This window comes from Tinamus guttatus, unplaced genomic scaffold (assembly GCF_059628265.1).
Source record: "Tinamus guttatus ecotype Peru unplaced genomic scaffold, ASM5962826v1 Tinamus_guttatus_pri_ptg000434l, whole genome shotgun sequence".
Lineage (NCBI taxonomy): Eukaryota > Metazoa > Chordata > Aves > Tinamiformes > Tinamidae > Tinamus > Tinamus guttatus.
Window position 1 is genome coordinate 1,049,578 of NW_028288968.1, and position 12,286 is coordinate 1,061,863.

General features: G+C 45.6%; 1 protein-coding gene across 1 annotated transcript in view; it reads right to left on the reverse strand.

Moving 5' to 3' along the window:
- PLXNA4 (plexin A4) overlaps positions 1–12,286 on the reverse strand; it is a 404,602-nt gene that overhangs the window by 104,612 nt on the left and 287,704 nt on the right. Inside the window, exon 6 of the mRNA XM_088531807.1 lies at positions 1,083–1,206. Within this exon, the coding sequence (XP_088387933.1) occupies positions 1,083–1,206 (124 nt within the window). The remainder of the gene's footprint in view (positions 1–1,082; positions 1,207–12,286) is intronic.

Below are 12,286 nucleotides of genomic sequence, written 5' to 3' on the forward strand. Positions count from 1 at the left end.
AGGCTGATTTCATTATCACTGACTAATACCCAGCACTCCAAAAACCATCACCTAGAAGATGTCTGACAGCTGCTCCTTGAGCAGCAATACCATTTATACCTTTCAGTATGTGAGGCTAGGGACCAGCTCACCCAGAAATGTTGCTTACAGGGCCTGAGTTATCATTTCAATTCCAGCCCAAACAAGTATGGACAGAAGGGTAGAGCTTTTGTAGTCTGGATAAAATGGGTCCCTACCTCATTCTCAAAGGGTATAGAGTTCTCACTACATTTGCAACTGCTGCCATGAGCTGAAAGAGAAATCAAAGGCTGCCTAGATCTTCCACAGTGATTTCTTGCCTTGGACCCAGAAAAAAAAAATCAGGATCATCTGATCTTCTTCACCATCACTCACTGTGTGGCTAGGTCAGATGTTGTCTTGAACAACGCTTGGCCTTATAGGGTAAATCTTGCTCTCAATAATGTCACATGACACAGCATGGACCTTGGCTGCCGTAGGTTCCTCTGTGTAGTGTCCTGCCTCTTTGTTCTCCATACTCAATGCGGGACCTACAGCAGAGTGAAGTTGTTGGCAGCTTATGAAGAAGAAACTTTTGTCCAAGGTGATGGGAAACTGGAGCTTACTAAAATAAGCCGTGGTATCCCTCAATTATTCTCCTTCTAGAGGGTCAGTTCTAACCTTGATGATGTCCCTTGCAGAAAGTCCTTGCCAGCCATTCAAAAATCCCTTCTCCCAAGGAAGTGAACATCTGTACTGTGTGCAGACAACACGTCCAGGATGTGGAGACCCTTCAGAGATTCCCTCAGATCCTCTCACAAAACAGGAAAATCTCTTTCCACACTCACTTCTAGCCAGGGGATAACCAAAGACCCAGTGCCCTCCCATGGAAAAATCCTTCCGCATGACAAGAAAGCTGTTGGGAAAGTCAATGGCTCCTGGAGAACTTCCTGACTTTGAACTTCCAATCCTTCCCACTCCTGCTGAATCCAAGTGACAGATGCCTGGTACCATCAGGTTGACCATATGGGAAGAATAAACCTGAGGGCAGGGAGGGATGGGGATGGGGCATCAACATTCCTTACCAGGACATTGTACTGGGAGACGGAGATGTTGTTGGGATGCACGGTAAGCCGGACACACTGCTTCATCTCCGAGGCAAATCTCCGAGGCTCGCTGGAGCGCTCGCACCGCTCCTTCCTCGTGCACCTGAGCAAAGGGGAACAGAGAAGGGCAGGGTTAACATGAAGCCTCATTGGGAGGATAAGGATGGTCCTGGGATGAGTAGCACTGAGGGTGGAAAGTCAGCCTTTGGCTCTGCATTGAGCCAAAGAACAACATGGAAGAGGCGGGTAGGGGTGTGCAGTGCAAGCCTCAGCCCTTGGGTAGGATGCACAGCTCTGGAGATGCTCCAGTGGAAGCAGTGCGTATGTGGCGTGTGGGCAGCACAAATGCACAAAGATTGAAACAATCACAAATTTTTATCAGGGCTTTCAGCAGCTTTCACTGCCTCTGCTCTTCTCTGAAGGATGTAAACATAGAAGAGCAATGTGAAATGGTAACAGCATGCTCTGTTTTAATCCAGATTTGAATTGGTTTAAAAGAAATACGTATTTTACTCCATACACGTTGCTGAGGCCACAGCTTCGGGGAAGATGTCTGCCTAGAAATCCAGGGGTTAATACAAAAGGACAGCTCCAACTGCATGCCAATTACCTTTTGCTATTAAGCTAATGTTATGGACTTGCACAGAGTGTCTTCAATGGATTTTGTTATTAGCAGTGCTATTACCCCCCATTAAAATCAGCTATAAAGACTAAGCGTGGATGTTAAATTATTCAGCCACTCCCAGACTTTGGATCCCTCAGTTCTGAGAGCGTGGGGGGGTGGTGAGGGATTAGCTCCAGGATCACCTTGCTCCCTGGAGCCGAGCTTGCAGCCCCATGCACAGGGATTTGCAAGGGGACATCTAAGGCAATACATTTCATTGGACCCTGGTCTAGGACTTGAGGGCTTGTCTTCTCTTTACTGACCAAAACTAGTCAAAATGAACATCCTAATCTTAAACTGCTGCATCTTCCTGGAACAGGAAATTTTTCAGTTTCCAGGAATTAGAAGGGAAATCTCAGCCATCCTCTGCAGACCCCCAGTTTGGTTTGCAGATGTGAGAGATCGAGAACAGCACTGCAGCTCCCTCTCCGCTCCCTGGGAGCCCTCCTCCCATTAGTCTCCTTTAGCGCTGCCACATATCGGATCAGGAATTTTCAATGTACAGTCTCCAGAGGGCTAGAAGCAGAGCCTATTAACTGCTCTCAGAACTGCAAGTCCCCTATCACAGAATGAAAGCCAAGGCAAAATGCTGACCTGAGATTTTTGCAAACACTTTTTGTAAAACAAATAGGTGCAGCAATACAGACAAAGCTCTGCAGGGTGTGGAAATTCCTCCCCAGAGAATAGCTGGGAAGCAAAACCTTTTGGGCTTGATGTCAAAAAGCAAGTGCTCAAATTCTTCAAAAAGCCCATCCGCCTCCCATTTATTTCCTCAGACTGCAGCGTGGCTGAAATGTCTGGATCTTCTGAAATTAAACGGGCAGCTACCCAGAGGCAGTTTCAGTGACGCAGCACAGGAGTTTGCAAGGTCTTTTAGTCTCTGATGCACAAGCACACCTGGCACTTGCACAGGAGGAACAACGCATGGGAGGATGGCAAGAATTAAGCAGCCTGGTTTATATTGCCTGCCCTACCACTGAGCTGGAATCTGTATGTTAACATCCTATCCTACTGTTTACTTACTTGCTGGTCTGTATGGATTTAAAGAACACAAACCTTCAGACCAAAGATTCACTCTGCATGTGACATGTTTTACAGCCCCGGTATCTACTGTAAGGCATATCATCATACAAATAATAAATTAATAATAAAACATTATTATTAATAATAATTAATTATTATTATTAATAATAATTATAATAAGCAAGAGGGTTGGACTAGATGATCTCTAGAGGCCTCTTCCAACCTCAGCCATTCTATGACTCTGTGATTCTATGAATAATAATAATTACTATAATAACTTATAATAATAACTTGGCTTTGCTTTAGTATAATATTAAAGAGTCAGACACTCAGAAAATAGGTACTGCCAGACTGAAAGTAGCTTTGGCATTCCTAAATCCTTCACTGGTGCATCTTGAGTCAGATTTTAACTACAAGATCACCTATTGTTGCTATTATGTTATTTTTTTCCATAGCTGATCTTAATTCTGTCACTTGCTATCTTTTGACTTTGCATTCATGCTCACTATCTGAATTCAATTTCTCAATTTAAACCTGAAAAACAAACAAGCAAAAAATACCAAATAAAAAAAAATGCAGCCTAAATATGATTAGAGGGAGTTTTCCCAAGCAGACCCAGGCTGAGCGCAGCTCTGGGTCACCGCAGAGGTTCAGGTCCTTAGATCAACATCAGAGACCTCTCCTCTCCAAAGAGCATGATTGATCCCAGGTAGTTGATCCTGGTCCCTGCTTAAATCCAGACCAAAGAGGCGGAACCAGCTGCCATTGGGTTTCTCAGCAGAGCAAGGTATTGCCCTCCCCAACCAGCCTCAGAAATGAGTGGGGTCTTCAACCAAAGCTAAAATGCAGAACAAAGCACAGCAAAACCCCAGCCAGCAAAGGCAGCCACCCCGAGGGGACTTTTAGGTGAATAAATGTCTCCAGACACAACCGCCCTTCCTAGCAAGGTTGTTCCCTGGCTGGTGGCATGTTGCAGCTGAAATATGGGAGGGAAAACCACACAGGCCAGCTGACAAAATCCATCTGTCCTAGTCATTTCTGTGCTCTCTTCTGAGAAACTGTGTGGGCTTTGGGCCCTGAGCAATCGCTGTGACTCTGCTATGCTCTCATCTGGTGCAGCTGATACCCTCTCTGCTATTGCCTGTGCAGACAAATGCCTCATGTTGCCAATAATTGTTTCCTTTTAATAAAATATCAGTAACTCTAACACACCAGCTCTGTCAATACACCGAGATCACTTTCCACTGTCATTGAACCTAATTTGGTGCTATTCATGCTATAATTAACTTCTGTGCAACTCCCACCTAGTGGCATCACATTACAGTTAAGACACCTAAAACAGCGGGTGCCAGCCCTGAACTTATTTGCATAAGATTAGGGTGCAGACATGGCATTTCTCTGTATGTCTTAATAACACCTGCTATTTCATTATCGGCTGCATCTTTAACAATTGCAAGTGTCCTGCCTCTGTCTAAACCATTAGTACTAATACTAAGAGACTGGTCCTACCACTGAACCATGAGGAATCCCATTTCCTGCTCATCTCACGTTAAAATAAATACCGCTAAAGCTAACCCTCTGTTCACTATCCACTAACCAATTATTTTGATAATGTTAAATTAATACTTTGCGCTTCTGTGGCATCTTTCATCCAAGGATCTCAAAGGGCTTTGCCTGGAGCTAATTAATCTTCACGGCACCTCTCTGTAGTTGATATACTCCCACTCAGAGAAGGGAAAGAGAGCATAGATGTCTACATGTTGGGGACCAGAGCAAAGGCCCGATCTCCTGAAAATGAGGTGAAGGCCCTCACCTTGTTGGATTTGGGATGCCAGAGAGATCAGAGTCAAATCCCAGATTTGCCATTGAGAGATGGAGCAACCAGCTGGGTCCATGTTCTACAAACATTGATGGTAAGGAGCTATTCTACCAGTGCAATGAGGCACTGAGGGCTCTTGCACCTTGCCAAGGCAGCACAGGCCCAGTTCAGACCCAGTCCATCACCTACAGGACTTGACTCTATGTGCCCAGTGTTAGGAGGGTTCATCTGAACCCCAGAAATCTCCAGAGGGGATGAGCCTTGGGGCACACTCAAGCTCTCAGTACAACCAGACAGTCCACATGCAAAAAGGGTCTAATGAGGATATTGCTCCAACTGCAGAAAGAAAAACACAGAAATGCAAACAAAGAAAACCAGGACCTAGTTTTGTAAGATATATGCATATCTTACAAATACATACATAAAAATTATTTGTTTTTTGTCCATATATTTCTTTCTTCAAAGCCTGGTATAGTGGGGTCCTGGTCGTTGCTTCCATACAGTCCTACAGACCCTCATTCCCATCTTACTGTCTGACCCATGGGAGATTCTCCTGCACGTTTTTGCTCTAACCTTTGTATCTCCCACCTCAGAACGGTGTCTTTGGCATCCAGACCTGATGAGGATCTGGGGTAACAGTTGCAACGTGACTGTAATCACAGCATCTGAAGGGAATGCGAGAGGGCAAAACCCATTCCCAAGCTGTGGGCTTTGCTCATGCCCCCGTATCCGACCACAAACTCCACTATTATATGAAACAGTGGCCCTTGCACCTGTCCTTTCTAGTGGAAAATATTCTCCAAAACATTCAAAACCCCGATGAGACCTCAGGGTAGTTTCTCTCCTTGCTCAGCTTGCTGGTTACATGATGCTCAGCCCGGGCTCTGCAGCCGCAGGGGTCCTGCGGGCGCTGGGGCTGTTCTCCTAATTCACACCATTAGCCAGATCTGGTGGGCCCTGCTGGAGACCAAACTAATTGACACCCCGAGCGGGCAAAGCAGACAGAGACAGATAGTCCTGTGAAGAGAGAGCCCCAGGTTCGACCAACCAAGGAGGCAGTTTCAGTAAGTCTGTATTTTGCTTTATTTTTTTCTTTTTTGGGAGGAAGGGATTGAGGGAGCATTGCAGACAAATAAAAACAAAACAAAAACAACAACAAAAGAAAGCCAAGAGTATATCCCTGACTGAGACTTTCTTGCTAATATCCAAAGATACTAAAACAGCAGCAGATTTGGATTCTTTCTTTTCTTTTTTTCTTTAATTTTACCAGAAGCATACAAAAATACCCTTTTTTTGAAGTGACATGAAAATAATAATAAAAAAAATCAATTACCAGTTTTCTGGCAAGAGAAGAGAAACATTCTGCTAATTGATTTTAATTAAAACAATTTTCCAAGAAGAAAGACTTTAGACTGGATCTGATCAGAAATTTCTGCTCAGAACGCAGTTTGTTTTTTTGTTTGTTTGTTTTTTGGCAAATTGAATATAGCACACTATACAATTTTTTGGTCAGAAAAAGACATACCTTACCATTAAAAAAAAAAAAAGAGAGAAAGTTCTCAGCAAGAAATTTCAAGCCGTCTTGTTTTTTTTTGAGAGGGAGAAGCCCTATCATTTGGTGTGCAGCAGTCATCTTTTTGCTGCTCCTGCATGGCAAGATTTGTAGTCTGGCCATGGAGGTGGGTTCATAGGGAATAAAAGGGAAATGAAGCATCTGACCTGAGTGCTAAGGAGGGGGAGCAGAGCGAGAGACAGCTGAATGGTGCAGGTCAGCTCAGCAAACCGAAATGAAACCCTTCTCCCATCTCCAAATGGGTAATTTACAGGCATTGCCGTTTTGCAAAAGGTTTTGACATTTCAGCTTTCTTTTCCGATTCCAAACAGTGACATTTCCTGCAGGAGACAAATTCATTCACCCTTTGACAGATTAATCACAGCCACCTTTTCATTACACCTTCCCTCCACAGCTGATAACCTTGAGGGGGCCAAGTGGGACCTGAGGGCCGTTGCACATCATAAGCACCCCAGCAAGGACATCGAGACCACTATGGCAGGGTGGCTGAGCGGCTCCCAACCCAGTTTGATGGGATCCCATAACCCATTTGTTATGGGGCCTTTTCTTATCAGTGGGTTGCTCACATTAAGCCTCATCCTCCAATTTGTGCCTACATTATGAATCTCATCCTTCCTTCTGCTGCAGGATGGTGATGGTGCCTTGGCAGATGCTGCTTTCCCCTTTCTCATCCCTTCCCAACTCTATGTTTTCAGTTTGGATGTTATGACACATGTTTTTCATCTCATGCCCTTAAATTTTCCCTATTTTTTTGGTCCTACCTACCGCTCAGGTTGTCTGTCGCTCTCCTAGACTCTCTTCACCAGTGATGTCCTCTGTCTTTATTCTCATCCTTTCATACATACCCCATGAGGGAATGTGTATTGCCCAGATATGTTGGGTAGATCCATCAGAGGAGAAAGCTCAGGAAAAATCCCAAGGAAACGATACAGGATGAAGGGAAACTTTAAGGGAAATCTTATTCAGGTCTCAAAGGGAAGTGCTCTTTGCATCCCTAGATTCAGAAACACAGATGGTCCCAGCAGTCCCAGAGTAAGGGAGCAGCAAGACACTGTGATTTTTCTTTTCTTTCCTCATTTCCTCTCTAAGAAGAAATCTGAGATTTCCCAGCACATGCAAAGCCCAGAGAGAGGCAAAGGCTGCATTTGCAGGTGGTTGGCAAAGGATTTAACTGGGGAGCCTCACAGATGTCCCAACTCAGCATGAACCAACGAGTTAGGAATCTGAAATCTAGCATGGGAACAGGCACAGCACAGTGAACAGCTGTCCTTGTCCTGCAGGAAAAGCAGCACTTCCTCCAGAAGGAAACAGCAGAAAGGACTGCTGTTCCTCAAAGTCCTTTCATCAAACCAACACTTTTGGCTTGAGGTGCATCCTGGATAAGGCTAGGGCAGGCTGTACGGTCTTGGAGATATGGAGCATTTTTGGCATTGCTCTCTCTTCTGTGTTTTCCACCTTCTCAACAAATCCAGGCAGCTTCTGTCAAAGGGTCACATTCCCCAAAAGAGGCCAAGGAGCTGGTGGATGAAGCTGGCTCCTTACTGCTGTAGCAGCAAAGATGCCTGAGGCTGAAGAAGAAGGTGGATTGCAAGATTCATCTAGAGTGGAACAACGGTGGAACAACACCGCAGAACAAGAGCAGTCTTCTGAGGTTCCCCAGGTCACTCTCTTTTGGGTTCTCTGTCCCAGTTCTGACAACTGTCCCTGCTCAAAGACTGGAGGAGTTGTCTAACTCCAAGGCTAACCAGGTAGGTCTGAGATGCCTTTTGCAACGTGGTCAGCAGAGGGAGCTCAGTGGAAGCCAAGTGCAGCCCTCCTCATGGCTTTTCCACCCAGAGCTGGGGACAGGAATTTAGAAACAGGACTACAAGGCACAGAGAGGGAGATGCAGCTCTGAACATCTCTGGAGTTCAAAGCTGCTTGAATGTGGCAACCCGAACCAGGCTTGTTAATGGGGTCCTTCTTTCAGGATGGGATATGATATGACTACTTCCTTTATTTTAAGGAAAAAGTTTGGATTCCCCAATTGGAAAGGAGAGGACAGGAACAGATCAATAACTGTAGATATAATGAGGGGTCTGTTTTAGCCAAAGTCTGACCAACATGTGAGCCAGCCTTTCCTCTCTAGAGATCGTTGTATCACAAGGAGAGAACAAGGCTGGGGAAGGAGGGAGCATCTGAAATTTGCCTTTCCCTCCAGTGGAACTAAAGCAATTTTCTGGCTGGAGTCAAGAAAAGCAAGGAGATTCAGTCCCACTTGCATGTAAAGTTTAAGGTCAGTTTTAGCAATGTTTTGACATTTCCAGATTCCCTCAGGGTCCTAAGAATAGGATTGCCATAAATGTCAAGAAACAGCCATCACTGACCTTAATCTTCGTATGGTAAAGTGGGGAATAGTCATCCCTCCTAGACTATTCTTTGTGGACTCCAGGTTGCCCACATGGCTAGAGGATAGCTGAATTCAGTTTCCATGGCAAGAATGAGTTAAATGTATTTTTTCCCTGGGATACTTAATTTACTATGGGAAGGCAAGTGATGCTGCAGGAACAAAGGGATAAATCTGAGGTGAGATCTTGAAACCTGCTCTGGCAATGAGAAAAGGGATGGCTTTTCTAGCAACTTCATCTGCATCTAGGGTCTTGATGAACACAACTCAGCTTGGACATGACCAGACAGTTACCTTGAAAAGGAGACATCACCACTCTGATTTCTTCCATGAGGAAGGGTTAAGTGATTTAAAAGACTGAAGAAGGACCCAGACTCTTGTTTCAGTCTGTGGCACTACCCACAAACAGGCTCTCTTAACCAAGAAACCTTCTCTTTGGTTATCAAAGACTTCTCAGTGTGACTTCTCAGCAGTGACTTCTCAGCTGGTGGTATCTTAGAACCAGGTGGTTATGGATTCTCTAAGAGACATGCAAAAGATGACTCAAGAAGTTGGTGTTGTCAGGAAGCTGAAATCCAACTCTACGAACCTCTTGTCTTCCCAGAGCAGCTCTTTGGGGACCATGAGGCACCAGGTTCCAAACCACTAACCGAAACTCACTCTCATCCCTTCTCCTCTTGGAATCTGGCTTGTAGCCCAGATGGGACAACCCTGTGTGAAAGACCAGAAGACCCAGCCGTCCTTGGGCAGAAGTTCAGGACAGGAAAGACTGTGCTGCCAAGCTCCCTCTTCCCCACATGCCTCCTGCCTGCCACCAACCCTGTCACTTCGCCAAATAGAGTAAGGATGCTAATTGCTCTGCCTGCTAATCTATTCTAATGCATGGTAATAGAAGCCGAGTTTCTGCCCTGATAACTCGCCCGGCTTATGCTGCAGAACTGCAATCCTGCTGCCTGCCCCTTATCTCTGTCCCCAGGTGGGCTCCTCCCTCCATCGCAGCAATTGAATAAGTCCTCCCCTGGAGCCTGGGGTGGGGGCGTGGATGCAAGGGATTTATTCCTCCATCTCCCGCCCTACAAAGCCAGACGCTCAATAAGCAACGTCCTCCCCCTCTCCTTTCCCTGCTTTGGAGGTTTTCATGCCCCTTTTCTGTCCCCTTCTTCCCCTCCCCAAGTTTTCAGATTGTCTGGCGGGCTAATCTTGCCTAAGGACCCTGGGGTTGGCCCATACAATGCAACCTGCTCCCCAGCCCCAGCCTGTGGATGAAGGTCACTGATTCAGAGGTGGCCCAGGGACCACACTGGCTCACGCACTGCTGGGATGCAGCCACAGAAAAGCAAATTGTGTGCGGGCATGGGGGTGTGTTTGTGTGTGTCTGTGCAGGAGAGATGGCTGATGAGCATGTTGATGGCTCATTCAAGCCTGAGACGAACAGGCACATTTCACATGCAAATCCCTGGAAACTCATGAGCTTTTCTCCAATGGAGAATTGGCAATTGTTTGCCAACACTGGGGGAGGCAAGCGTGGAAATGAAGGAGGAGGTCTGAGGAAGGTGTTTGGAAATACACCCCTCAGCTGGCCCTGCTCAGCATTACAGAAAGGCCCTGCTCCTCCCTTCCCAATGATGCTCAAATCTGCGATGCTCAGAGCAGCCTCTGGAATAAAAAGCAGCATCAGAGCATCCCTCAAAGGCCAGGGATGAATGATATGGGGCTGGGACAGGACTCCACTGCCTCCTAGTGAGTCCAGCCTCCAGTTTCAGCTCCAGTAAGGAATGATGTAGCCGAGTTTCATTCCTTTCAGGTTATCAGTTTCCAGTGAAACCCACAGTATAAAGCCAGACTGCCCTGGAGATTGTGGATTTCCACCCGGTGCTGCAAGCTCATTTGAAGCATCAATTAGCAGCCACCCTGTAAGAAACGCCTTCCCAACTGTACAAGTGGCACCGACAAAAAGCCAAAATGAATGTTTCATGCACAGAAGCACTGGAATTGCCTGCCTTCATCCACTGACCCCCTCTAACCTCCTGTAAGGGTCAAAAATACAAGGAAAGGACAAGAAGCTGCAGGGCTTCTGCTATATCATCCCTTGAATCTCAGCTGTGACTCCTTTGTTTCCGAGCTAACCAGGCATAGCAACAAGCCTGGGAGCTAAAGGCAAGAGAACCACAGTGCATGGGCTCGTGAGCAGCAGGCAGAGCTCGAGCCCAAGGCACACGTGCGAACTGCCATCAATGCTGAGCACCGAGGTGGTCTGCATGAAAGAAATCACAGGAATCAGCCTGGAACCTTTTTTTTTTTTTTTTTTTTTTTTTTTTTTTTTCCTTCTTTCCATCTGCCCGTAAAAGACTGGGCTTCAAAAAAGAATGGAAAAACCCCTGAAGACTCTGCTGAAGTCTACCTAAGTAATGCAAACTCTCCTTCTGTCTCTGAGGAAGCAGTAAAATAACTTTCCGAGCACTGAATTCACTTACAGTAATTGTAAAGAAAATTAAAAAGAAAAAAGAAAAAAAAGAAAGTGAGAGAAAGGGAACAAGGTTGCTAGATAAGGCAAGTAATTAATGAACAAAATTACTTTTCCCAGAGAGCATCCTATCATGGCACTTCCTAATCATGATAATAATATTTGTGAGTGTCTTCCTCAGAACCTGGGCAGATAACACCTACACTCCCTTGCGCTCCTCCTACATGCTGTCCTCAGCAAGGGCTGATGAAAATAATTTGTTCAAAGGGACTAAAGCTCTTTGTTCGTGGCCTCATTCAGATGCCTGGGAGCATCTTCCCCGAATTCTTCATGGGAGTTCCTTTTAAATAACTGGAGAAATTTGTTCAGTCTTTCCTCTGTGGTCTAAGAGCCCAGTATCTATTGGTGAAGATGATAGGAGGTGCTCAGTCCTGCAGAAGTGTAAGGTCTAGAGTGTATTGCTCTGGATATGAAAATATCAGAGTTAATTCAAATCAGTTGGTCTCAGGCTTTCCCATGAATCATTGCCAAAACCACAGTGAAACCCAGGACTCCTTAGAGAGGATGGGAAGGTTTGATACTTCTTTAGCTTCATCTCTTAAAGGTTCAAAAATGCAGAAAAATTAGAATCATGGAACACAGCGTCTGCATTCATGGAGGTTTTGGGAGCCATGGGAAGTATATTTATAAGAGTTCTCCCACTTCTACAGATACTGAATCACAGCATGTAGTTCAATTGCTCTTTCACTGCTCGCATCTGCTCCTAATCTGGAGGAGCGTAGTAAGAAAAGAGAAAGTGTTTCTGCAAATATATTGCTTGGTTTGAATACTGTTTACCACCTCTTAAAACCCCTCACTCCAAACAATCCTACCCCAAAAGTTGTAGGCGACATAGGGGACCACACAAACTCTCTCTATCCTCTTATCTCCCTTTCGCCTTCACCCCCATCTCTTCTTCCATGTTATTCCTAGGCTGCTTCCCTTTAGCCCATAAGAAACACTAGTATCATAACTTTACTGCTCTCCTCCATCAAATTATTGCTGCCTTATATCTATTGTTTCAGTAATTCAGCCACAAGGAGGTCCTCAGGCCTCATTTCCCAAAACATACAAGATGCCATTAGTTAGGTCTGATGATACACCCCTCTGAATTCCCCCAGCACAGCCTCAGGCAGAGGAAAGCACTGCCCCTGTCTGACCCGTAGCTTTCCTGGGACCTCCAGCTGCAAGCGAAAGACTGTCGGCACATGATGT